The 27243-nt window shown below is 36.2% G+C and overlaps 1 protein-coding gene across 5 annotated transcripts in view; it reads right to left on the bottom strand.

Annotated features, from left to right (window-relative positions):
- KAT6A (lysine acetyltransferase 6A) overlaps positions 1 to 27243 on the bottom strand; it is a 160114-nt gene that overhangs the window by 39869 nt on the left and 93002 nt on the right. For all 5 annotated transcript variants that reach the window (XM_069075828.1, XM_069075830.1, XM_069075831.1 and 2 more), the window contains 4 exons: positions 25909 to 26222; positions 22219 to 22337; positions 14221 to 14336; positions 1292 to 1433 (listed from right to left, as the gene is read on the bottom strand). In XM_069075828.1, coding sequence (XP_068931929.1) covers positions 1292 to 1433; positions 14221 to 14336; positions 22219 to 22337; positions 25909 to 26222 — 691 coding nt within the window. The remainder of the gene's footprint in view (positions 1 to 1291; positions 1434 to 14220; positions 14337 to 22218; positions 22338 to 25908; positions 26223 to 27243) is intronic.

Raw genomic sequence — 27243 nt, 5'->3', positions numbered from 1 at the left:
AAAGGAGTTAAAAATTTCAAGAAAGCGTGAAAACAATGTAGTCAACATAGACAGTCTCACAGGATGGGAGCAGGGTAGATGAGATAAAGACTGTGAGCCATGTATTCAAGTCATAATGAAAGGCATGAGCATGATAAGAGACTGGTTAATGAAAGTGACAAAGATGGGGGAGGGCAGTTATAGTCAGCTGGAATAAACTTCAAAAGAGATGTTGTTAAGTGACAATAGTAGAGCAAAAGTACAGAACTGACAATGAGGGAGTAAAAGGCATATACCTCTCAGTCCTCTGAAATAAGAAGGGGGAAAACAGCCAGCATTAAAGAAGCCAGCCAAAAAAGTGGCTCAGGGGAGAACCAGATTTCAGGTGGTGAAAGGAGATAGATTGGGAGATATGTTGACAACCTAGGAGTAGGGGAAGAAAAAGAAAGTATAAGGACGTAACACAGAAAGAAACTACTACCATACCATGTGCCTTGCCTATTTCTTATCAGAATTTTAATAGGGGAAAGCAGAAAACGGGAGAGAAAAGAAAGAACTGAGTTGCAGTGACTACTAGCTTTCTGAGTACTCCTGCTCAAAAACATTAATAGTAAAGAATAGTCAGTTAATCCATCAGTAATTCGTGTACTGATGACGAAAGATTCATTCATGCAACAAGAATTTATTAGTGCCTACTGCATATACAATGCTAAAAGATGTTAGATTGTTTTACTCTAGCCCAACTTAGTATTATTTCTTCTGTCTTTGAATTTCTATAGCACTTAAAAACACTGCTCAATTGGGCTCTTAGTATCTCACATTGTTAACTAACTGCTGTATATATTTATGTATCTATGACTTACTTAAGCAGAGAGAACATGTCTTTTATGATACTTTTTTAATTACCTAGGCAGAGTGATGGGCACAAGGTAGAGATAGATGTGTTAAACCAAATAGCAAGGAGGCACATAGAAAAAATATAATCATACTATCACAGACATAGTGCCTGTCATAATAATAGCATACATTCAGAAAATGCACTAAGTCTAGTTAATTTAAGACAATGAATGATGTCTCTAAACAGAGCTGTGGACTCCATTTTAAACATACTGTAGCCTGAGTCCATTCAGGATTAGCAGAGTTTTGATCGCTCTTCACACTACTGTCCTGTTTGACTTAAATATGTATGCCACAAGAGTAAATCAAGCTTCTAAAGACCTAAGAATGGCCAGGGTGCAGAGCTGGATACTATAGAAAAAAAAATCACTAAAATTTTAAAATTAAACATTAAAACTAAAAATGTATACCTTACCTCAAAGACAGAGATATTATTCTTTCTGTAAATCTCATTAGCAGGAGGGTGGAACCAACCACATTTCTTCATGTGCTGCTGTAGAATAGTTCTACTTTTCATATACTTTAGACAAAATTCACAAAGGTACAACTTAGGCAGCCTGTAAATAAAGATGAAAAAATGGGGCTTTTGATTGATTTGGGCCATACTAAATAATAATAACAAGCACTACCACCTTATTTTTTACAGGGCTTTTAAGCTTTCAAAAGCTTCCCCCCCTCCCAGATTATCTTATCTGAGCTTTATAACTACCTTCATAAAGCAAGGACCAGTATGTATTGTCATCCCCATTTGAAAGATAAGGAAACTAAAGCCAAGAAAAATTAAATGGCTTGGCTACATCATGTAGCTAATAAATTAGTTGCAGAAGCAGGATTAGAACCCAAGTTTCTTAGTTCTGTACTCTTTCTATCAGACCATGCTGAACATACAACCTATTATCTAACAACAGAAAGGAATAGGTTAGAGCCAACATGGCACATTGGAAAAAGGACTAGACTTGGGAGTCAGAAGACCTGGGTTTGAGTCTAAGGTCTGACAGTAAGTAGTTCTTTAACCTTAGGCAAGTCACTTAACCTTTCTGAAGCTCTGTTCCCTCATCTTGAAAATGTGGGAGTTGAATTAAATGATTCCTCAATTGTGCTCTAGACTGTTCTAGATCTATGATGAGAGCACCAAAATATTTTATTTACATATTCCTAACTATTATTTGATATTTACTTAATTTTTTCTGTTTTAGGAGTTTTTAAAATGTTCCTAATGAAGGACACATGTTTCACAGATCAAGGAATCCCAGAATTTTTGCAGGTGAAAGGGATCTTAAAGAATCATTTATTCTACTCCTCTCATTTTAAAGATGAGTAAACTGAGGCACAAAGAGTGACTTGCCCAAGGCCACACTACTAGTTATCAACAAAACCAGGACCAGAACCCAGTTTTTCTGACTAAGCCAAGGCCAAAAAAATATATCACCTGGTAGCCAACATTCTGGTAATAAGTCTCTCCAAACTTAGTCTGGTCTTCTGATGACAGATGTGCCATCCATTGTCAGACCCATAATCAAAGTCCTTTCAGGGCTTGAACTCCAGTGGCATGGCCTTTGAGAACTTGGTGTGTCACCTTCATACAAGATGAAACACTGGAATAAGGCTTTAATGGAGTGTAAAAAAAGAATAGACTCCACATATTTTGAATACAGAGTTAGTTTTACTCTACCCTGGACTCTAAAACTCAGGGTTCATCATTTCTCTTTGTAAGAAGAAAATATAATCAATTATTCATTTTAAATTATACTTATGAAACCACCATATAACAAACTGATACATAATATAACGAAGATAAAAGAGTATACAGTAAAATTTTTGTTTTCTAACTACTAATTCAGATAACATTTTCACCAACTAAGACAAAAAGGACCTGGTAACATACATTAGTAGTATGAAAATAATAGTAAAAAGGATAAAGATGGGGGACTGGGTCTCTGATTTCATTGGCATAGGAAATTAACTATCTCTATTAATGTAGGTTGGCCCTTTCTCTGCAATTGATAGCCTAAAAGAGCGAGTGGCCTACAGCATTAAGAGGGAAGTAATTTGTCCAGGGTCACAAAGCCAGAACTTGAACCCAGGTCTTCCTGGTAGTAAAAAATAATGTAAAAATGTTAAGCATACTTAATAATAATGGTAAATAAACTTCAAGTAGCACATTAGAAAAATGTTTTGAATTTAAAGAATGTGCTCTTATAATATAGACATCTTTTCTTAAAGTTTAGGTTTTTCTAAAACTTTTATACTTTCTTTGTCCCCAATTTTAATGAATATCCATTAAAGTAATAAAATCATATTTTGTTACAAAACAAACATGTCATTAATTTATAGTAAACTTCTACATATTTGATTTTTTTTTTGAACTATTCTTGCTCTGGTCTATCCTCTTACTATTTTAAGTGACTGCTACTATCATTTTGCTTTATCACCATCATTATCAATTACTGTTGAGGGCCTTCTGCATCTTTAAATAATTTCTATTTTCATCAAATTCACATCCAATTGTATAAGACAAGGTGGGGAAATCTGCAGCCTCAAGGCTACATGTGGCCTTCTAGGTCCTGGGTGCAGACTTTTGACTGAGTCCAAGTTTTAAAATAACCTTTCAAGTTACATTGGTAAAACTATGAAGCAGACACCAAGAAGTTTTTTCTAAGCTATTTTGTTCTATTTCCCTCATATGCGACCTCAAAATTCATGGCTTAGGGTCAGTGAGAGAGTAGAAAGATAAATAACTTATCCCTTCCTCACTACTAACTTTCCTAACCCTAGCTCCTTAAAGGACCCATTCATAAATCTAGGTGCCTTAAAGTGGGCCAGTAGTTCAATTAACTGAACATAAGCATTGTCAGACTGCCTTGCTGGAATCTGAAATAAGTTTCACTCAAAAGGAAGGGTAAAATCTACAAAAGGAATATATTCTCATGACTATAGAAATGGATGAAACATACCTTTTATTTTTTCATTCTATTTATCTCTATTCACCTACAGTGAAACCTTAATGTACAATTTTAACTCATCTAACCTTGAAAGCTCAGAAGTAATTCTCAAGAGGTGATTTCACTTCCTCAGTATAAAATGTTGCAACCCAGTGAAAAACAAATGCTTTCCTCTAAGTGACTATTAGAAACTTCAAAAAAAAAATTTTTTTTTATTGCATTGCGTTTGTAAGGAGAATAAAAAGAACAACTGGACCGAATAAGCTGTCTAAATTTTTGGAAAGCTAAATCTCAGTTTTAATAGCAACTAATTATTTCATTCTAACTACAAAATAACAATAAAATTGACTTCCTAAGTTGTATAACAGATTTTATCTTTTAAAAGCCTTAGTGACAACCTAATTCAAAAGTCAATTTATTGTAACTGGAACACAAAATTTTTACTACTAAAAGTATCTGGCTCTTAAAAAGAAAACAACCCATAAAATAAGCTTTCTCCCTATCTTTTTCCTTTTACCCTGACTCCTTTTTCTCTGTAGCTCCCATGAACTGTTATAACAAAGCTTTAAAAAGCAGCATATCCACAGTAAAGAATTTTCTCTCTTACTGGTCTACAGTATAATTTGGGTTGGAAAATACTGTGTTTAAGTTAAGACCTCCCTCCAGGTCCTGGTTCATATATGTGCTACATTATAACAAGCACTTTTCGAAGGTTGTAAATTATTATTTAGTTACTGAACTAACCTGTATAAATTTAAAACGTATAAACTAGTACAGATCCAAATGATGCAAAATCTCTAGCACCAACTGAAAGAAAAGCAGAAAGATAAAGAGGAGGGAGGGAAGGAGGAAGATCACCTTATTCATTTTTATCCTGCTAATTCCCACTGAAAATGTATTAAATCTTCATTTTTTATAACCAATTCCAATGGAATGATACTGTTGGTCTAAAGACAACTGCCTTATAAGCTTCTAATATAAAGATTTCTTCTAGTATTAGTACATACAACCCCAGTTTTTTTTTTTTTTACTAGAAACATTAGCTAACATGTAGTACTAAAGTTTCTGCTTCTGAAGGGTCATTTCCCAGCAGTTTCTATAAGTTGTGCAACAAGAGTTAAGCTTGAATATTTCTAGCTCTGAGGAGGAATGTTAGTGTCACTCTTTAGGACATGTAGATTAGCTTTTTGCTGAACTCCTGGGATATGGTGGCGCTGAGGAGTCCCATGTGATGTAGACTCAGTTCAAAAACTATGATGAATTCCTACCCTAAGAAACAAGGATAGACTTGCAGCAATTAAGGACTATGGAAGCAGTGGATCTCTTAATTCTAAAGTGGCTAATGGAATTCTTCTCAGGAAGGGTTCTCATCCTAGCACCCAAGTAAGCCAGTAGTGATTTGCTCTAACATCACTTGAGCTCTCATCCAACACAGACATTTCCACCTGAATTTCACCTAGGCATCTCAAAAGTCACCAAATCCAAAATGGGACTTATTATCTTTGCCTCAAAACTTCTCCCTTCTTCATACTTCCTTATTTCTCCTGAGGGCACTACCATCCTTTCAAGTCATACACCTCAGAAACCTTTTCCTTTCCTTCACTTCCCATATCCACTTAGTTGCCCAAGTCTTGTTTTACCTCTTTTCTACATTCTCTTTCTAGATTTTCAAAGCTACCATCCTAATTCACACAATCATCACATTTCACCTATATTATTGCAACAGCTTCCTATTTGGACACCAGATTTTCAAGAGTCCTCTCCAATGTGTTCTCCACACAGCTGACAAATTGATATTCCTAAGGCACATGTCTGACCATGTCACTCCTTTGTTTAAGAATTTTCAGTAGTCGCCTACTGCCTCTAGAATAAAATACACACTCCTGAACTTAGCAATTAAAGCCCTTCAATCTGGCCGACACAGGCCTATCTTTCTAAACTTATTTCATACTATTCCCATTCACATAATCTCTGTTCCAGTCAAAACTACCCTAAACTTGAAATTCCATCTCCAACCTCTATGCCTTTTTGCCCAGGCTATTCACTGTCCGTAGGATGCTTTCTCACCTCCTCATCTCCATCTCTCAGAATCCTTTTAGCACTATGCTTCAAGGCATAGCTCATGTGCCCTCTCCTATAGGGAGTCTTTCAAGATTCCCCCAATTGTTTGCACTCTCTCCTTCCTCAAATTATTATTTACTTATCTTTTTACCTGTTTGTACACTCAAAAAGAATATAAACTCACAAATCTTAATAGCTATGTAAATACAAAAAAACAAGGAAAATAGAAAAAGAGTAGTTAGGGATTATCTACCGTGTTTCCCCGATAATAAGACCTATCCCGAAAATAAGCCCTCTCCTTACTGTGTAAGATTCCTCTAAAATAAGCCCTCCCCCGAAAATAAGCCCTATTGAGATTGCTACTGTAGTGGAGGTGATCCCCTGCGCTACATGCTACATTACAGTACCCTCTGTATGCACCGTACCCCCCCCCCCAGGTGAAACGCACGCCGCGCTCCGAGCTGCATCCAATCAGAGCTACAGCAGTGAGCGCATCATCCTGTTCTTCCCCAGTGATTTGCTTGCTGGAGCCATTGAGAGCAGTGGCAGGACAACATAAGCCCTCCCCTGAAAATAAGCCCTCTGGTGTTTTTCTTTCCAAAAAAATTAATAAGACAGTGTCTTATTATCGGGGAAACACGGTAGTACAAATCAGTCATTTTTTTAAGCAATTGGGTTAAGTAACTTGCTCAAGGTCACACGGCCAGTTATTTCTGGGTGTGGTGCTAAGTATCAGAGCCCGGATTCGATCCCAGGTCATCCTGACTCTGGGGCCGGTACTCTTACTCACTGAGCCACCTGGCCGCCCCCAAGCAATTGGGGTTAAGTAACTTGCTCAAGGTTACACAGCCAGGTGTTTCTGGGTGGGTTCTAAGTGTCTGAGCCTGAATTCGATCCCAGGTCATCACGACTCTGGGGCCAGTGCTCTTACTCACTGTGTTATCTGGCCGCCCCCAAATTAGTCATTTTAAAGTCATGGAAACTAAGGTTAAAGGCTCAAAAACACTGTGACTTTGGGTCAAATAACTAATTATTGGCAAATATGAGACCCAAATCCAGGTCACTGGTCTCTAAGTTTAGTATTTTTTCCTCTACAATAAGCTATCTCTCACCTATTTATTATTCCTCCTAGAGAACAGATTGTATAGGCAAAATAATAAGGCAGAAAGAGTTCAGACCTATGAAGGTTAGGTTCTAATCCTGGTTGTTCCACTCTTACTTGTTCCAGAATAAAGGAAACAATACTAGTACTCCCTTTAGAGTGAGGACAGGGTTGCTTGTTGAAAGGAACACATCATTTTAATCTGATATTGGTTCCCTGAAAAGTAACCTTCTTTCCAGTAATAATTTATTATTCTGTGAATTTTTTTTAATTCCAATTCCTCTCATTTTCTGCATGTTATTAGGGCTGGATTTTGTTTAAAAAAAAAAAGGCAAAATAAATTTTTTAAGCCAACAATAAGTCCTCAACATTTGGTCAATAACTTGGAAAGAACTGATTTTAGAAGAAGAAGAAATATGATTAAGGACTATAAGAAATATGGAAGGCACTTTAATGCCATGGAAGGCATATTGTACCTGGAGACAAAGGACCTGAATTCAAATCCTGACTTTTCTATTTACTATATGGTGTTACTTTGAGTAAGTCACTTAGCCATTCTGGGTCTATATCTCCTCATTCCTAAAATAAGGAGGTTAGACTAAATGACCTCTAAAGCCCCTTCTAGCTCTGGATCTACAAACTTTTGATTTTGTGAATGGAAAAGAAGTACTAAATTCAATGACTTTTTCTCAAGCCTCATTACCCTTGATCTCTCTGAAGCCTTTGACACTGTTGATCATGCTTTCCTCAAGATTCTGTTCTCTGTTTTCAGGATATCATTCTCTCCTGGTTCTATCTTCTCTGACTACTCCTTCTCTGTCCTCTTTGCTGGATCCTTCTCCAGATCACATACTCTAACTGTAGGCATCCCTAAGAAAGGTTCTGTCCTGAGCACTCTTCTACTTCTATACTACTTCATTTTGTGAACTCGTCACCTCCCATGGATTTAATTACCTAGTCTAAGCTGATAATTCTCAAACCTACCTATCCCCACCCTAAATTCTCTGCTGACCCCCAAACTCCCATCTCCTGCATTTCAGACATCTCAAAATGGATGTCAAGTAGACATCTTAAACTCAACATGTCCAAAACAGAACTCATTATCTTCCTCCCTAAATCTTCCTCCCCTCCTACCTTCTCTATTACAGTAGAAGGCAATTAGTCCTTCTACTCAGGCTCACAATCTAGGAATCATCCTCAACTCCTCACTATCTCTCACCCTTTATATCTAATCTGTTGCCAAAGCTTCTCCACTATCCACTCTGCAACATCTCTCAAATATGCCCCCTTTTCTTCTCTGACACTGCAATAGCCTGCAGGTGGCTCTGCCTGCCTTTAGTCTCTCTCCACTCCAATCCTTCCTTTATTTAGCCACCAAAGTGATTTTCCCAAAGTGTAGGTACTACCATGTCACTCCCCTATTCAATAAACATCAGTGGCTCTTTATTACCTCCTGGATCAAATACAAAATTCTCTGTTGTTCAAAGACCTTAATAACCTGGCCCCCTCCTACCTTTTCAATCTTCTTACATCTTAATCCCTCACATATTCTCTTTGATCCACTGACATTGGCCTCTTGGCTATTCCACAAACAAGACACTATCTTTCAGCTCAACATTTTCTCTGGCTGTCCCTGATGTCTAGAAGCTATGCCTGCTCATCTCTGTCTATTGGTTTCCCTGACTTCCTTTAAGTCCCAGGCTAAAGTCTCACCTTCTACAGAAAGTCTTTCCCAACCTCTCTTGATCCCAGTGCCTTCCCTCCCTTAATTATTTCCTATTTATCCTGTAGATGTTTGTAACATTATTTGTTTACCTGATGTCTTTCCCATTTGACTGTAAGCTACTTGAAGAAAGGGGCTATCCTTTGCCTCTTTTTGTAGCTACAGTGTTTAGCATAGTGCCTGACACATACTATTTGCTTCATAATTATTTACTGATCAACAAAATATAAGGATCTTGAATGGTTTCTAAATACTACAGCAGGGGTCAGCAAATTAGGGATCAAAGGCCAAATATGGTCCAGTCCATAGATCATTTTAAACAATACAAAACTTCATTTAAAAACATAAAAAATATTCTTGGCTCAAGGGCTATATATACAAAAATAGATGGCAGGGCATATTTAGTTTGTTGGCCACAGTTTGCCAAGATGTTTTGGTATAAAAAAAGTCAGCTAGAAAAATTCTAAAATCTTAATAATTTGGCACTACTAGAATAAAAACTGAAGTAGATAAAATGCCGTATTGTATGTTTTTATTCTTAGTAGGGGTGTGCAGATTTCATATGACGCAAAAAAGGATAAGAATTGCTGCCCTATAGGAAATCAGACTAAGGTTCAAGCTAGAAATAGGTTAGAATTACATTGTGGAAAGGCTTGAATGCCAGGCTAAGAAGTTTGAACTCTATCAGATAGACAACTGAGCTACATTAAAAGACTCTGAACAGAGTAATGACACAATTAGGTTCATGCACAAAAATAATTAATCTGGCATGAGTACAAAAATACTAATACTGGACAAAAGTAGAAGCACAAAGACTGGTTATGAGGCTAGTACAATAATCCAGGTGGGTATTAATCAAGGCTTATATTAAGGTGGTGCTAGTAGAAACAGAAAGAAGATTGGTGCAACAGATATTATAGATTCAGACTCAAAAGGACATGAAAGGATAAGGGAAGGGAAAGAAAGAAAAGGGCCAAGGATCATTATCAACAATTAAACATGGGAAATTTAACAAATTGTGGTCCTACTGAGACAAAGAGTGAATTCAGAAGGAATAAGAAGTTTTGAAGTAAAGATAAAGGGTTGATTTTTAATAAGCTGAGTTTAAGATACCAGTGAAACATACAAGTAGATTTTTTTCTTTCATTAATTCAATAAGCATTTATCAAGTGCCTACTATGTACCAGGTACTGTACTAGACACCGTAGGAAATGGAAGATGCAGTTTGGGAATTTTCTACTCAACAGCAACCAGGCAGCACGGTGGATAGGAGAGAAATCAGGAAGACCTGAGATCAGATCCTGCTTCAGCCACTTATTAGTTTAGTGACATTAGGCAAGTTATTTAACCTTTCTCAGTCTCAGTTTCCTCATGTACAAAATGAGGATAACAACAGCAGCTATCTCTCAAAAGGAGCAAAAGAGTTAACTTGTGTATAGCATTCTGCAAACTTAAAAGCCCAACATAAATGGTATTAGAAAGAACATACCTAAAGGGCATAATGTTTTACTTTTGTCTCTGTATCCTCCATGCCTAGCAAAATGCCTGGCACAAATTAATTCATAATAAATATTTATTGAATGAACAAATGAATGGACAAAAACAAATGAGAGAGAAATTTGGGAGGCATTTGAATGAAGATAATCATTAAAATCACTAGAGTATATGTGATTACCAAGGGAGAAACCCAAGGAGGGAATACTGAAGAAATCTGCTATAGCTTTAAAAAAAAAAAAAAGGTGGTTTGGAGAAGAATCATCAAAGGAGCAAAGAAAAGAAAAAAATCAGACAGAAAAGAGGAAATACAAATAGAGTACAGTGTCTCAAAAGCCACAAGAAGAGACAATATCTAAAAGTAGGGGTAGGTATTTGATAATAGCATCAAATGATATGCTGTGACCACCATTCCCTCTATCCCTTCGTTCTTTCCCAGGCCATCATCTGGCACTGGCTGTACTCGCCTCCTTACCCTACCTTGACCCCTTGGTAAAACAGTTCAACTCTACACTATCCTCTTCTTGCGAATCCTTTGCCTTCTTTTCCTATTGCTGATCTTGCCCTGCAAAGTCCAAGCCTTGAATTACTCCCACCATCTGCTGCCTTGGCTTCTAATCACATGCTGCTGAATAAAGCTAGAAAAAAAAGACAAAATTGTGCTCAATGGGTTCATAACACATTTATGTTACATAAGCTCAACGGGTCCTCATTGCATCAAGGCAACCCTTTCACAATTCACCATCCTGCTCATCACAGTTGCTTTTCCAAACCTCCCTGGCTCTTTCTCCCCTAGTTTCTCAGCTGAGGACCTTGCCTCAAATTCTGCTAAAAAGAAAAACCTGAAGCCATTCACTGAGAAGTCCCTCTTCTCCCATCCTCCTCATCTTGTATCATTCAGATGCCTTCCACTACTATTACCTACTTCACTTGTCTCACATGAAGAGGTGGCCCTTCTCTCCTTGCATAAGTGATCCCACTCCATCTTGTCTTCACAAACACATTATCTTCTCTCTCATCTCTACACTCTCATTAATCTTCAAACTCTCCCTCTGTGTCTGCTGGCTCCTTGCTGCCTACGGACATACTCATGTTTCCCATCCTCAAAAACTTCTCACTCAATCCATCCATCCTAGGTAGCTATCATCCCATTTCTCTCATTCATTTCATGGCTAAACTCCTTGAAAAGACTCTATAATGGGTGTCTCTAATCTCTTTCCTCTCACTCTCATCTTAACTTTCTGCAGTCTGGCTTTCAACCTCATCATTCCACAGAAATTGATCTCTGCAATTATAAAGATCTCTTAATTTCTAAATCTAATGGCCTTTTCTCAATTGCCATCTTTCTTTAGTTAACATATGTAAAGCACTTTGAAAATCTTAAATGCCATGTAAATGCTAGCTCTTAGTATTCTTGACCTTTCTGCATTCTTTGACACCACAGATCACCTTCTTCATGAAACCGCTATCTCTAGGTTTTCAATGCACTTCTGTCTCCTTGCCCCTCCTTGCTATTCTTTGCACAAAACATTTCTTTCATTTCTTGATTCTGTGCATGTTCACCAGCTGTATCCTCATGCCTGGCATCTTCTTCCTCCTCATCTATGCCTTCCAGCTTCCCTGGCTTTCAGCTAAAATCCCAACTTCTGCAAGAAGCCTTTCCTGAGCCTTTTTAACATTAGTTTCTTCTCTATCAGTTTATTCTGTACAAATCTTACTTATACAGTTATCTGCATATCATCTCAATCATTTAATTGTGAACCCCTTAAAGGCAGGAGCTTTTTTTGCCTTTTTTGTATCCCAGTGATTAACATAGTGCCTGGCACAGTGTTGTTTGTCCTTCATTCTCAAAGAGGACCAATGACATCAGGAAGATGTCTTGATTTGCAAGTGAATTAGATTTAAGAGAGGGAGAGGTGTGCAAAGTCACCAGCCTTACTCTCTTCTCTGGAGATACCTGGGTCCAACAGAAAGATATAGATCAGGACAACTGGAGATGGCCCTGGATGAGGCACTTGATAAATATTTGTTCACTTGACAAGGACTGAGAAAAAGCTATTACTGGACTTGGTAGAACAAGGAAATAGTTGATAACTTTTGAAAGGGCCATTTCACTATAGTGGTAGGTAAGCAGCTAGATTTCAATGGGTTCAAAGGGGAGGAGGGGGAAGAAGTACAGGCATGAACAATGAGGAAGTAGAGTCACAATCAGATGACTTTTTAAGAAGTCTGATTGTGAAGGAGAGGTAAGAGATGATTTTGTAACTGATTTGGGTAAAAGAGTTGAGAGAAAACGTTTTCTAGAATTAGGAAGACCTAACTAAATTTGTAGATAGATAAGAAAAAGGCAATGAAAGGGGTGAGACAGAAGAGGTTTAAAAGAGAGAAGATTATTGCAGGAGCAAAATCTAATTTGTTATATAATAAAAATAAGATGAATTAAACTTCCTAAAACTGTATATAAACTAAAGCTGAACTCAGGCTAGGTGAGGTGTAAAAATATTTTTTTTTTCAAAGTACAGTTTATCCAGGAACTCAAAGCACTTTCCAAATAATAATTCATTAAGCTTCACAACAGCCTACCGAAAGGTGGTTAACAAAGCAAAGAAACTGAAACATTAACTGTTTATATAGAGTAATAAAAAATCAATAATCCTGCTACTTCAAATTTATTCCCTAAACTACTCTGTGTTCCACTGTCCCAAATCTCTACTCTAAAGTTTAATAAAGGCCTAATAATTGAACAAATTAATTTTCAGTAAATGGAAAATAGGGGTGGAACAAGGAAAAAGGCTAGGAACTCCAGGTAGTTATTTGGAAATCCAATTTATCCAAGTATAAGGTATAGTTTCTATACCAATGTTTTTCTTTTTTCAAAACAGATTATCAATTTCTGAGAAAGAACAAATGCAAATACAAAATTTAAGATGGTTAAAATTTCACATGTAAACATAGTCATATCTGAATCAATTCAGTCATCAATAGCTAAATACAAATTAATACACTTCTAGATTATCTGGCTTTAATGATGAAGAAAGAACTATATAAAGAAAGTGCTCCCAATTAGTTTTATTTGTGAGGTTTCAAATATTAAATATGTTTTTGGACTGTGTATACAAAATTACTTAAAACCAAACCTAACTTAGATGAAAAAAACCTGTCAATGTTAATGATGGTTAAGCTCTCAGTTTCCTGAACTGTAGACTACAACGAATATTAAATACACTAGTGTGTGGAAAGTACTGTACTACACAGTGGGAAAGAAACAAAAATTATATCACATGGTCCCTGCCCTCATGGAAGTTAATAGTCTAGGCTGGGTAAGGGGAGAGGGAGAAAGAGACATGATGCCAACTCAACTACAATACAAATTACATAATAAATCTATCAGAGATTTCTAAAACAAAGAATCATGTGAAGTCTGAGAAAGCCTCACCAATAGGGATATTAAGGACCACTTCCTGGAGGAGTTGGCATATGAGCTGGGATTAAGAGAATAGATAGGAATTTAACAGAAGAGGAGAACTTTCCATGCATAGGCACAGGTATGAAATTTTAATGAGTGAGAAAAGGTACTGAGTGGATAGAACTCAGTATGTGATTCAGGGGAAGAGAACAGGCCAAGTTGCTTATAGTACAGAATGTGTGTAGGAGAACACTATACAGAGATAAAACTAGAATAGTGTCTGATCTTTATGGGCTTGAATGCTTTGCAAAGAAGTCTGAACTCTATAGACAACTAAGAGTCACCAAAGATTTCTGAACAGTGACATAGCCACATCTATGTATGAGAAAACTTATTCTGGCAGCAATATGTATGATAGTTTGGGAAGAGTAGAGGGAGATGAGAAGGTCTTTAAGGAGTCTAACTGTAATAATTCAGGCAAGGAATAATAAAGGCCTACATGAGACCTACAAAGAATAGAGGACAGATACAAGAGAATGTGAGGATGTGGAGTCTACTTCCAAATTTTATAATCTACCACCCTAAAAATATGACTTAAAAGTGTCTCACAACGTACCTTGAGTATTCTTGTGGATATGGGGAGGAGTACCAGGTATGAATTTCGTATTTTCCAAATTCAATGACAGAGGGACAGCGAACTTGTGGATCAGGGGGACCAGTCACTCCAACTTTCTGTGCAGTAAAGAAACACATTACAGAAGTTAGCCAAATTAAGTACACTGAGTCCAGTGTGAAAGAAAGATATGAGTTCAGTTATTATCTTGTTAGAATTCCAGAAATTGATAGAAATGGGTTGTCAGGTTTTAGCATCTATCTTACTCTTTAAAATAGATCTTTGGAAGAAAATTTTGTCAAATAAGATGCTCTTGATATTACTCGCACTTTCTATAAAAAAATCCACATGTTTTAATACTTGGCCAAAATTTTCATCAAAGAATTCTCTTTACTGACTCAAGTTTCTAAATGTACTATATATTCCAAGAAAGTGAGTGATTTTGGGGATATTAATAAATACAATAAAAAGGTAAACAGACTTGCTGAGGTTGCATACACTACCTTTCAACACACAAAATGTAAAAGATTCTACACAGATAAAGATAGCTAAGAGAAGGAAGAATGACTTTCTCCTTTTTTGAGAGATGCCTGACATTTAAGAATATCACAAAACACAAATATAAAAAACAAATTCTCATAGCCATTAAAGTTTTCTTACAATTTACATCTGAACTCCTGACCATTTTATTAAAGATGGTCATAGTCTGTCCAGGGAAAAATAATACATTTAGTAACTTCTGCTAACTCTTTACTACAGACTTCAATGGCTTTAAGGGGACATTCCTCTCAGTCTAGACAATTCAAAGAGAAGCCAATTTTTCAATACCTAAAGACTAGATTGTGAACTCTTATATACAAATACAGTCCAGTGTAGCACTTACTACAGAAATGCTGAAGAACTATTGAGAATGCAGCAGATTCTGAATTCAGTTCTTTTAACATTCTTCACATACATATATATCAGAAATTCATCCCCCCAAAAGATGAGCTGTGTAAAACTCTACATTTTACTTGGGGAAAAAAAAGGAAAAAAAAACAAACACTGTACAAATTAGACTAATGGTGAAGTTTCTTTTTTGTATGCTTTATCTCCAAAAAAAGTAACTACTATAAAAGAAAAGTTAAAATTGTTATTCAGTAATTTCATATTAATGAGTTCAACTACAAGAAAAACACCTCTTCAAAACAGCTCATTTAAAAGCTCTAGTTGCTCTCTGATATCCTTCCCTTTTATTACATAGCCAAGGGATTTGTCTCAGGTTTCACAATGGGAAGACAGCCAATTTTTTTTTAAGAGTCATTTTGCCTTAAGACATTTCTAAACAAAAGACAAGAATCTAACTTTAACTGGGCTAAATTATTTAGCTGTACAACTCAGTTTATGATAACCAGAGCAAGGTCAAAAGTCATGATATATAGGACAGTGTTTAAAATCAAATGCATAAAAATCATTTGACAAAAAGCTTTAAAAAAAATAAACAAATACTGCATTTCATGAATAAATTACTCTAATTCACCATGTAGTATCTTGTACTCTATAATCAAAGCTTAAAATAACAAAAAAATATAGCTAATTACATACACAAAAATATCAGTATACTTAAGGCAAAAAAAGACTTCCTAAAGCAAGGTTCACCAAGAAACCCAAGAAGTGAAGTTTGATAGACCTGTAGTGATACTGCTTGTTCAATGAATGCCTTTCCATCAGTTCCCCGTCTCTCCTCCAGGTGAATGCCCACTGAAGATGTGGAGAGCCAGCTCCAGTACAACTGTTTGCACATCGCAACAACCACAGATCTGCACCAAATGAGACACTTGCCAAAACCTCCACACTGTTTGCACCTGCCCTTACTCTTCTTCACCTAGAAATGCTTGCGCACAAGCTCCTGGTATCTTCTCTCCTCCCAAGAGTCACCCTCCCACTCCTTCTACAGCACCCCCTTACAAATCCCCAGTGCACTCCTCATAGCCTCACTCTCTTCTCTACACATTGCCGTTTGTTCAGGTGGAGACTAGCCAAGTTCCATATCTCAGCAACAGCTACATCTGAACTAAGTTTTAACCCAATCTTGCCAAAAATACTATTAATTTATTACAATCTCACCTTATTTAAAATATTGGCCAGGTAATCTTTCCATTAAATGTATTATGGTTCTAAGTGGCAGTTATACCTGGTTTCCAATTCAATTTAAAGAGATATTTCTCAAATTTCTAGCTCAAGTTCTACTGTTTTAATATCAATACATGACTTCATTATTACCAGCAGATTATTTTTTTAAAATGTTAACACTACCAAATATTTCATTGTTAAGAACATGTCAAGATAAGTAAAAAGTTACACTGCATGTTATATTTCTGGAACTAAACTAAGAAAGTAAAATTTTTACATTTGCCAGATTCTAGTAAATGTTTTACTATTAAGAAATTTTATAACCAAAACAGGTTATTAATCTTGTGAGAAAATACAATCCCCCAACACTTGGCAACCTACCTAATGTCATTTTTTTTTCCCTCTATAGTCTCCTTCACTTATGAAGATGTAAAACATTAAACACTACTACCTCTCAACAACCCTCCAAGAGAGCTGCTCCATTATAATGTGGGAGTGAGGGTGAGGGGGTACCATGAGAAAGGTATTTTCTTATTGCTGGGACTGGAAGTGGAAGGATCAGATAGCTATTCTTGGTAACCCCAACTAGAAATAGGAAAGCATCTTACTTTAGGGAGAAAAAAGTTATATAGAGTATTTAGCTTACAGAGTTTAAGTCCTAAGCTAAAAGTCTATTTGTACTCTAGTGAGATGACTTGGGAATCATCCTTTAGAACACTGCTACTCTAGTAAAGTTCTCCAAACAATGAGGTTACAAACAAACTTCAAGAACATAACCAATTAATAAAAAGGGGCCAAACTAACTGTACTTTCCATTAAAGTTCTCCCTTTCCTGCTCCCATACACATCACTCATTTCTATTTGTGTCTTTGCACAATTCTGGTCACCTTGTCACTTTCTTTCTGATAATCTAGTTTCCTTCAACATTTAGTTACTACAAATAAGAATGTATGATGAAATGCTATAAAAATAAAAAGTGAGGCATTCAAAGAAAAAGAGAAGACTCACATGTTCTGGGAATAAAGTAAGTAGAACCAAGACAACAATATATGCAATGACTACAATCACACAAATAAAAACAACACAAAATGGCAAGCGAATTCAATTCATGATACAGATTCAAGGACCAAAACTGAATTCAGCTTCCAAATGCCTTTGGAAGTCAAATAGGGCATCCCTGGACAGAAGCAATTGCTGTTCTGGTAAATTTTGCTTAACTATTTTTCTTTGTTACAAGGGAGAGAAGAAGATGATGTAGGGAAATTATTTTGAGGTAAAAACACAGGCATTAAATTTTTTAAAATTCTAAAAATTAAACTCCCCTAAACCTTACACAAGGGCTGCTAGATGGCACAGTAGATAGAGTGCTGGGCCTAGAGACATGAAGACTCATTTTCCTCAGTTCAAATCTGGCCTCAGACACTCACTAGTCTTGTGATTCTGGGCAAGTCACTTAACCCTGGTTGCCACAGTTTCCTCATCTGTCAAAAGAATGGAGGAGGAAATGGCAAACCACTCCAGTATTTTTGCCAAGAAAACCCCAAATGGGGTCATAAGGAGTCATATATCTGTCATATGTCTGTAACAACTTATCAACAACAAACCTCAGACACATTAATTACTCTCTTGCTTTGCAGTTCTTAGCACAAGAAGCCACCAACTTAATTTGTATGCCAGTTATTGAACTAAAAACACAGGTTTCCATTGAAATAATATTATACATGACAGTGAGGGAGTTGGATTACCCAATAAAAACCTAATAGCCTATAAACTACTAATATTCCTGAAAAATAATACTATAATTAACATTAACTCCTCTGTAACAATATTTCTTTAGGAAAACGCATTCAGGGGCGGCTAGGTGGCACAGTGAAAAGAGCACCGGCCCTGGAGTCAGGAGGACCTGAGTTCAAATCTGGCCTCAGACTCTTAGTACACACACACAAAACAACAACAATAACAACAACAACAAAAAAAAACCATACCTAGCCGTGTGACCTTGGGCAAGTCATTTAACCCCAATTGCCCTACCTTTCCCCTCCAAAAAGCAAAAAAAAAAAAAACATATTCAGAGTTCTAACTTCGGAGTCTAAGAATGTATGCATTCATTCATTCAACATTTACTAAGTAGAGTGAGGAGGTACAGTGGTTAAGAGTATTGTGCCTGGAGTCAGGAAGACCTGAGTTCAAATACAGCCTCAGAAACCTACTAGCTATGTGGCCCTAAGCAAGTCACTTAACCTTTGTCTGCCTCCATCTCCTCATCTGCAAAATGGTGATCATAACAGCACCTCCCAAGATTATTATAGAACCAAATGAGATAATTTTTATAAAGTGCTTTACCACAGTGTCTGGCACACAGTAGTGCTATATAACTGTTGGCTATTAGTAGCTATTATCCTGTGCTAGGCACAAGGGGAGACTGAAAAATAAAGAAAAGCATGGTTCCTAATATCGAGAAGCTTACAATTTTACATCAGGGGGTCTATCTCAGCTCACCTGCCAAGTAACATATGAATGGAAATTTCTAGCTCTCAGGATTAGTGGTGGTTCCTATAGCCCTGTGGTAGGTGGTGGGAAGGGAAGTAGGGATGAATGAAGGCACTGGGTAGGACTGGGTCTGTATCCCATCTGCATTACATCTATACCATGCAATTTAGCACTGTCTCCTCAAATAAGCTGTAAGCAGGATCCCTGTCTTCTACTATTTATGTATCCCCTATATGAACAAAAACATTGCTAAGCAGATACCTACTGCTGATTAATTTGGGGATGCCTAAAGAGTGAAACAAAACTTAAATGACTAACAACTTGTTGAATGAACTAAACTTTCCTGTCATATTTTACATGGTAATCTATAACCTATACTTAAGTTTGCCTTATTCATAGGGATAATCGTGCAAAGAAAACAGCCTTTATATAAAAAGAAAAAAATCTATCTTCACACCATTAAGATTTCAAAAATACTTCACAACTTTTTAGTGTCACAACAAAAACAATGCCATCATTCTTGATTGAGAATTATGAAAATGAGTAAGTAAATCATTACAAGCAAGGTCACCACATCATATTTTGATACCTGATAAGACCTTATATAAAAGACAAATTATAAACATCCACAGTAATAAACATAAACCCAACTATTCTACAATATGAAGCAAGAAGCTCCTTCTTATGTGGATAGTCCTTTTAAGATCACCCTAACATCAGGTGGTTAATAAAATAATTCCAGAGCATAAGCTTAACTAAATGTTTCATACATATTTCTTTCTTTCTTTTTTTTGAAGCAATTGGGGTTAAAGCAAGGTTACACGGCCAGTTTTTTTGTGTGGGTATTAAGTATCTGAGGCCAGAACCGATTTCATATATATTTCTACTTATTTCCTTAGGACTAAATAGCTCCTATAGGAACATGTACATATAAAAAATAAGAATAAAAATGTTTATAAATTGCTATTCCAGTAGACCATTGATACTTAATATTTTTGTGTTGTATCATGGGCACCTTTGGCAACTGGTGAAGTCTATGGACCCCCTTTCTCAGAATGTTTTTAAATGTACAAAATAAAATATATAGGATTCCAAAGAAATTAATTATATTTAAATAGTTATCAAAAGATTAAAAAAATTCATAAATCCAGGTTAAGAATTCCTGTTCTAGATCAGTGGTGTCAAACTCCAATAGAAATAGGTGCCACTAACCTGTACACAATGAGCCCAGGAAGCCACATACTGACTTGGCTTTAAGTTTTATTAAATTTTTAATTATTTTGTTAAATAGTTCCCAACAATTACATTTTAATCTGGTTTCAGGTCAACTTGTGGATGCTACAAAATGCATATTTGAGAACTCTGCTCCAGACAATATAAATTGACCCACTGTCACAGAACACTTCACTTTTCTTTGTTTAAATACATAACACTACCTTCTACTATAGGCAGTAATAATATCTATCACATTACATTTCTAAAGAATTAGTAATTTTGAAAAAATGAAAATATATGTTACCTACAGGTTAACCCTTTAAGCACCAAGACTTTTTCACTCCTCTCGAATACATTCTGAAGTTGTCAAATACTTTCCTACTTTAGTAAACAGGAGATAATAAGCATAATTTAATAACTAAGGATCAATATTATGATTAATTACTACACTACAATATAGAGAAAAATCTGTGACACTGGACTAAATATGCAATGATGGCCCTTGTATATACTCTGAAACTTGGTTTAATAAATTCCTGATATTACCTTGCTTACTATTCTTCTGTCTTTTCTCATAAAATTAGAGTGCCCAAATATGCAAGACAGTGTAATATAGCTGCCTTTCCATAAGTTTCTGAAGTAAATACTGAAGAAATCTTTGTCTAAGTGGTCTTTTAGCCCTTAATAAAGTCAACATCATAAATAAACAAAATTAACAGTACCAGTCTCACTTTTAGAAGCATTCAAAACACTCTTATTTGAAAATCAGTAACTGCTTCAATCTCTTACGGCTTGAACACACTTCAATTATGGGTAACATTTTTATCATGCTATAAGAATTTGCAAAGTAGGGGCAGCTAGGTGGCGCAGTGAGTAAGAGCGCTGGCCCCAGAATCGGGAGGACCAGGATCGGTTCTGGCCTCAGATACTTAACACCCACTGGTCGTGTAACCTTGGCCAAGTTACTTAACCCCGATTGCTTTTAAAAAAAAAAAAAGAAAAGAATTTGCAAAGTACTTTACACACACTCTAACTCATATGATCCTCCTACCAAGACTGGGAGATAGGTAGTATAGTTATTATTATTATTTCCTTTTTTTTACAGATGAGCAAATTGAGGTTTAAGGAGATTTGTCTATTATCACATAGGTAGTCAATGTTGGAGAAGGCAGAGAAGCCTGCAATTCAAACTCATCTCTCCTATTCTTCCCTACCTCCAAGTCCAGCATTCTTTCTACTATGCCACACTGCCTCATTTTCTTCATTTAAACTTAATTTCATGGAGAAACACTGCCATCTTATGGATATTAGGATACTGCCACTAAATATCACCAAAATTAATTGTGTTTTCACAACTATAATTGACTGTTTGATTTAAATAAATATTTGAAGGCAAGCATTGTTCAAGACAATGCAGACAAATTATGTATAAAAAACTTTCCTAAGCATTAATTCCAGTTTTTAGAACTTGTCTACGTTGAATATTTGAGTGCCAAAATCAATCAAGGTTTTATACATACTCTTCCCCTTTCTCTCTCTCTTATTTACAAATGTGCTCATATAAGAAATGATATATGAAGACAGTGTGTGCTATTTTTGATGATCAAAGGACCAAATACCACTCTGTTTTTACCTCAAATCACAAAGTATGCTAATATAGTATAAAGAATTCTACACACTAACCCATGGAAAACCAATCTACCCCTATACTCCTAATCGAGAAAAGGGGAATTAAATCATAACAGTCATCTTATAAAAAGGGGTTGAAGAAAAGACAAGAAAAAAAGGGTACAAAACGCAAATGATAAAACATGCCTTATCATTGTTGTAGGAGTTTCTAGTCAGCCCCTATCTGTTCTCTTTCTCTCTCTCTCTCTCTCTCTCTCTCTCTCTCTCATGCACGCACGCACGCACACACGCACACACACACACACACACACACACACCCACCCCACCACCACCACCACCACCACCACCACCACCACCCTATGTAGTTATCATAGAAATAATCAACAAGGACTAAAAAAAAATATTCAAACCAGTAGGACTACATGTATATAAGCAAACTGAAAACTATAGTTAAGTAAATTAACTGTGGGCCACTGCTCTACTTCCATTAAAATCAGCTCTCTCTACCTCTCATGAAAAATGATACAATTTGCTAGTCTTAATGTTTAACTTTACCTGCAGTGCTTGTTCCTGGATATCTCGAAATAATTCCATATCTTTTTCAGTCATGACTTCCTGGCTTCCAAAAAGTCGCTCCTCATTTTCCTGTTTTCCATCCCAACCATCCTGATTGTCTATAAATTAAAGAAAGAAGTTACAGTTTATAAAAATAATCTTAAGTTCTATACCTATTTCAATACTTTTAAGATAGTTTATCTTAAAAGTAGAAAAGGAGCTATATGTATATGTAACACAATGTTTATTTTTTTACTTAATGTTTCCTAATAAACATCACACATCTCATTTTAAATTCCATTATATTATGTTACATACAAAGAAAAAGGAACCTGGAACACAAGTAATTTAACCTGACATAGTATAAAGAGTATAGTTTTATGTCTCTGTATTTGTCACTGTCCCAAGGCTTACATTTCTTATCCCCCTGGTACTAGGGAATAGTGGCATATGTTAAGGAGCACATTAGTCTCATTGCAAAGAAAAATTGAATATAAAGCTTGAGTACTTGGCTCTTTTAATATTTTATTTGAAAACTTCACAAGAATACTACATTCTTATCCCTACAGAAAGGTAGCCTTCGTAGACACTTTCTTAATCACTTAAGAGCCAATAGTCATGAAGTACTTGAGATATAATCAACAATTCACTGTATAAACTAGATACTCTTTTGAAACAAAAAATCTACATATTTGAAAATCATACATGTTATGCTCTGGATAATATGAGAAATTTATGTTAATAATCTGCTAAGTGATATATCTTTAACTGTGCAAAGAAACCTATGAATAGAGCATCTGAGGTTTACGTAGATCATTATCTTTTGTATCTGAAGCTGACCCTGTTGATATTATCATTTCCTCTAAGGATGAATGTGATTGAAAAAAGCAATTTGCGACAGACAGCTCTTTTTACATCAACTCTATATATAGGCTTTCTGTTACTCATTTAAAGCACAAAGAAAGGGCAAAGACACACTCTTGACAACATTAATAAGCTGAAAGAAATAATTAAAATCTGAAGCTATCATATGAATTTAATGCCCCCCTCCTGCACGATGTAGTTGTGTGCAAGAACACTTTTAGTACCACAATAAGTAGCAGACAATCCAAAAAACACAGACCTTCTCTCAACCTCTACAACTCAAGAGGGAAAATTATGAAGCTTATTAAAGCAAATTTTCACACCTATTATAGGACTTCAACTGCGAATACCTTATAAAAATAATTATTTTTAAAATATTTTTCATTATAATCTGCTCCCCAAGGCCTAGAGTTCTCGCCCATACCAAGAACATGGATGAGATCCATGAAATCCAAAGGAGAAAAAGTAGAGAGGGAAGCTTAGAGGACTGAAACTTGGAGCACATCTTGAAGAATGAACCCCTGGGAACCCAAGAAAGAAGTCAGACAAGGCAGGAAGTAAACCAGGCAATAACAATGTCATGGAATTAATTCAACAATGCAGAGATGATCCAGTGTTACGGTCATCAAGGAAGGAAAAGAACTAAGAAAAAGAACCTCAGATTTGGCAAAAGAAGGTAACTAGAGATCTCAGAGAAGTCCATTTCAGCAGAATGGCAGGGACAAAAGGCCGAATGCTATCCTCGGCTACATGAAAAGACATAGAGGGTGTCCTTAATGGGGGTTTGGGGAAGAGAGATAAATGCAGTTAAGAGTCCTGCTAGGGTCTGTGCCCATAAGACTATACCTGTATTCAATTTAGTTGCCAAACCTGAGGGAATGACATGAACAAGTTGTCACCCTTTTAGAGGAGGGCAGTAACAAGGATGGTGAGGATCTAGAGGACCTCTCCACTGAAGGAATGATTAACCTGGTGAAAAGAAGACTAAGGGAAATTTGACAACTGTTTTCAAATCTCTTGAGGCTCATGAGGGAGAGGGGCTAGACTCAAAGGGTTGAATTAGGAGCAATATATTATAGACAATCAAATATTGGTTCAAGGAGATGAAAAATTCTGAACAAGAGCTATCAAAAAACTCTCAGGAGTTACTGGAGACTCTTCTTCCCCACCCTGACCCCAAACAGGATGTTTTCAAGCAAAGAATGAATGACAATTTGTAGAGGATAGTGTGAAATCAATTCAAATTTTCATTAGGTATAGAATGAATCAGATAACTTCTAATGTTCCTTTCAACTCTGAGATTTATGACTCTGTGACTGATCCCAATAAAGACCACATTCTAGCTGGGAAGGAAGTAAAATACCACAGGAACTGCTAATATTCTTGGGTGAATGGTTGGCTGATCTCCCACTCACCTAAAAAGCTCATTAACAAAGTACAGAAAGAGAAATTATGGAGTACTGGAGCTAGAAGGAACCTTAGAGATCATCTATCCAGTCCCACCACTTCATTTTATAAATGAAGATATCAAAACTTAGAAAGGTTAACTGAATGCCCAAGATCATGAGTTAGGAAAAGAATCAATAACTCATCAGTTATTTTAAAAATCAATGAGCAATTTAACTTTTACTCAAATGACAAAATCATGAAACAATTTAAAGTACTTTTCTGTGATATAATGTATGAATCAACTTACGATAAAAAAATATGACCAACATTTTTAACAAAAGATACAAATGGTGGGGCGGCTAGGTGGCACAGCGAATAGAGCACTGGCCCTGGAGTCAGGAGGACCTGAGTTCAAATCCGACCTCAGACACTTAATCCAAAATTAGCTGTGTGACCTTGGGCAAGTCACTTAACCTCAATCGTCCTCAAAAAAAAAAAACCACAAAAAAGAAGATACAAATGGAGCTGAAAATACCAAGGATTCCCTTCTGCACTTCAAAAAATCAATTGTGGGATCAAAAAGGAATGAGGAAGCAGTGAATACAGTCACCTGCCAACATATATCCAAGAGTGAGGGGACAAAGGTAAGAAATTTTCTAAGCAGTATATAAGAACATGCCTCTGTCATTCAACTTCAATGTATCTGAGTCTTCTATTCCTTATTTTCTCTCTATGCAACTGTTTCCTAACTCATTCATATAGCATAAGTCTCCAGAGTTAAGGTAAAAGTATAAACTGAAGCTAGTTGTTGGTTTTAACTACACATTTCATTTAAAAAAACCTTTTCTTGCCTGACCTATGTGTTATACCTGGTGTTTTCCCAGACATAAGTCTATGGAGTTACTACCTTTATGCTTTGAAAAGTGGAAGCTTAGTTTGGTGAATAAAGCTTTTTACACTGTGGCCCTGTACCAGTGAAAAGTAACAATGTAATTTTTTAAAATTACAAATGAATTTGCAATATTTGAAGCGAAACATGTGCAGCCCTATTCCATAAACGTAAAGTCTAATTTCACCTTTAACAGTCAACAGCATTTTATCCATCTCCATACTTTCAGGTTCTCTGTTAAGAAAGATGCATCACAAACTTCTCTCTTGCAGTAGTGATTCAATATCTATGTTCAAAATATCAGCAAGCAAAGTTTCTGTCGAAAACCATTCTCTTCCCCTCTTTTCCTATTCCTAAAATTTGTCTCTGGCCTTTTTCTATATTTAAATCTGTATCCTTAATAAATTTTTCTTTTCTTTAACAATTTTTCTTGTTGCCAAAAATGTTTCTTCTATGCACAGAGAAATAAAATTTGGATAATTAATATGATTCCAAATTACAGATCCTTTAAGAACACTTTTGCTGACAAGTGAGCAAAAAACCCTTACCTGTGGGCCACTCTGAAGTGCTTGATTTCCTGTTGCCCTTTTTCCTGATCCTATATTGCTCAGAGTAGTCCACCACTTCCCCACGAGCTTTCCGCCCATCAGGGGAGGGGGTGAAGAATTTGGTAAGGCCGTCAATGAGCCCTTTGGTTTTCTTATTGAATTTCAGGGGGGTACTACCATCTCTGCAGAAGTCTAAGTCCATTTGCTCCAAATAACCTTCTTCTGATGAAGACGCTGATTGGCTGGAGAGAGTGATTTTACGTTTCCGACCCCGACCAGGTCCAGTTCGAACTTTGCTGAAAGGGCTTTTTGATCTAAAGAATGATTAGGAAAAAAGAAAAATATCAAAATGACTTCCTGGATGAGAAAAGTTTTTTGAGGTCTCTGCTCTATCCTATGATTAGCTGATGCTTCTAAAACATTTCCAGTTCTTATCAATCAACAAGCTAAATAAATATTTAGCCTTAATATGTTCCAAATACAAAGGAGGATACAAATCTACATTGAAGTTTCTCCCATTTCATGGTGAGGGGGTTATATCAGATCAGGGCTTCTTAATTTTTTGGACCCCTTTAGCAATCTAGTGATGCCTATGGACTCTTTCTTGGAATAATGGTTTGTTGCCTACATTCAGAATGGGAAAAAAAACACTAAATTTTCATTAGCAGTTAGTGATAATAAAGATGTAATTTTTTTCCTCATCCAAGTTTATAGGCTCCTTGAAATCTATCCATGGACCCCTAAGGAGTCCATGGACCTCACGTTAAGAAGTCTTGTAACTAGATGATACCCCTAAAGTCCCATCAAGCAAAAAGTCTGTAAGTCTACAGACTCAATTCTAGCTTTCTGACAAAGCATATAAAAGAATCATAGTCATACACTCTACCCCCTAGAGAAATCCTGACTGCTATACTTACTCAGTATTACATGGTAACTTTCAATGGCCAAAAATTAAAATATGCTAATTAGCATTAGCCCAGAAGCCCAGAGTTCAAAAATCATTATGTTAGGGAAAGAAATGTTTTACTACAAAATACAAACTACAGAACATGATGTATACATTCTTAGACTGCTGACGCTCACTCATACCATGTTTCCCCGATAATAAGACACTGTCTTATTAATTTTTTTTTGGACAGAAAAACACCAGAGGGCTTATTTTCCGGGGAGGGCTTATTTTAATGAACATTGACACCAATTTTAATAAACAGGTAAATGTGAACAAAAAAAATGCACCTTTATTCAATAAGCAAATCTCTGGGGAAGAACAGGATGACACACTCACTGCTGCAGCTCTGATTGGATGCAGCTCAGAGCGTGGCATGCGTTTCACCG

Source organism: Petaurus breviceps, unplaced genomic scaffold (assembly GCF_028583685.1).
Source record: "Petaurus breviceps papuanus isolate PSGF00001 unplaced genomic scaffold, PetGlider_PUasm1.0 90919, whole genome shotgun sequence".
In the NCBI taxonomy this organism is placed as follows: domain Eukaryota; kingdom Metazoa; phylum Chordata; class Mammalia; order Diprotodontia; family Petauridae; genus Petaurus; species Petaurus breviceps.
This window is presented reverse-complemented; position numbering and strand designations above follow the sequence as displayed.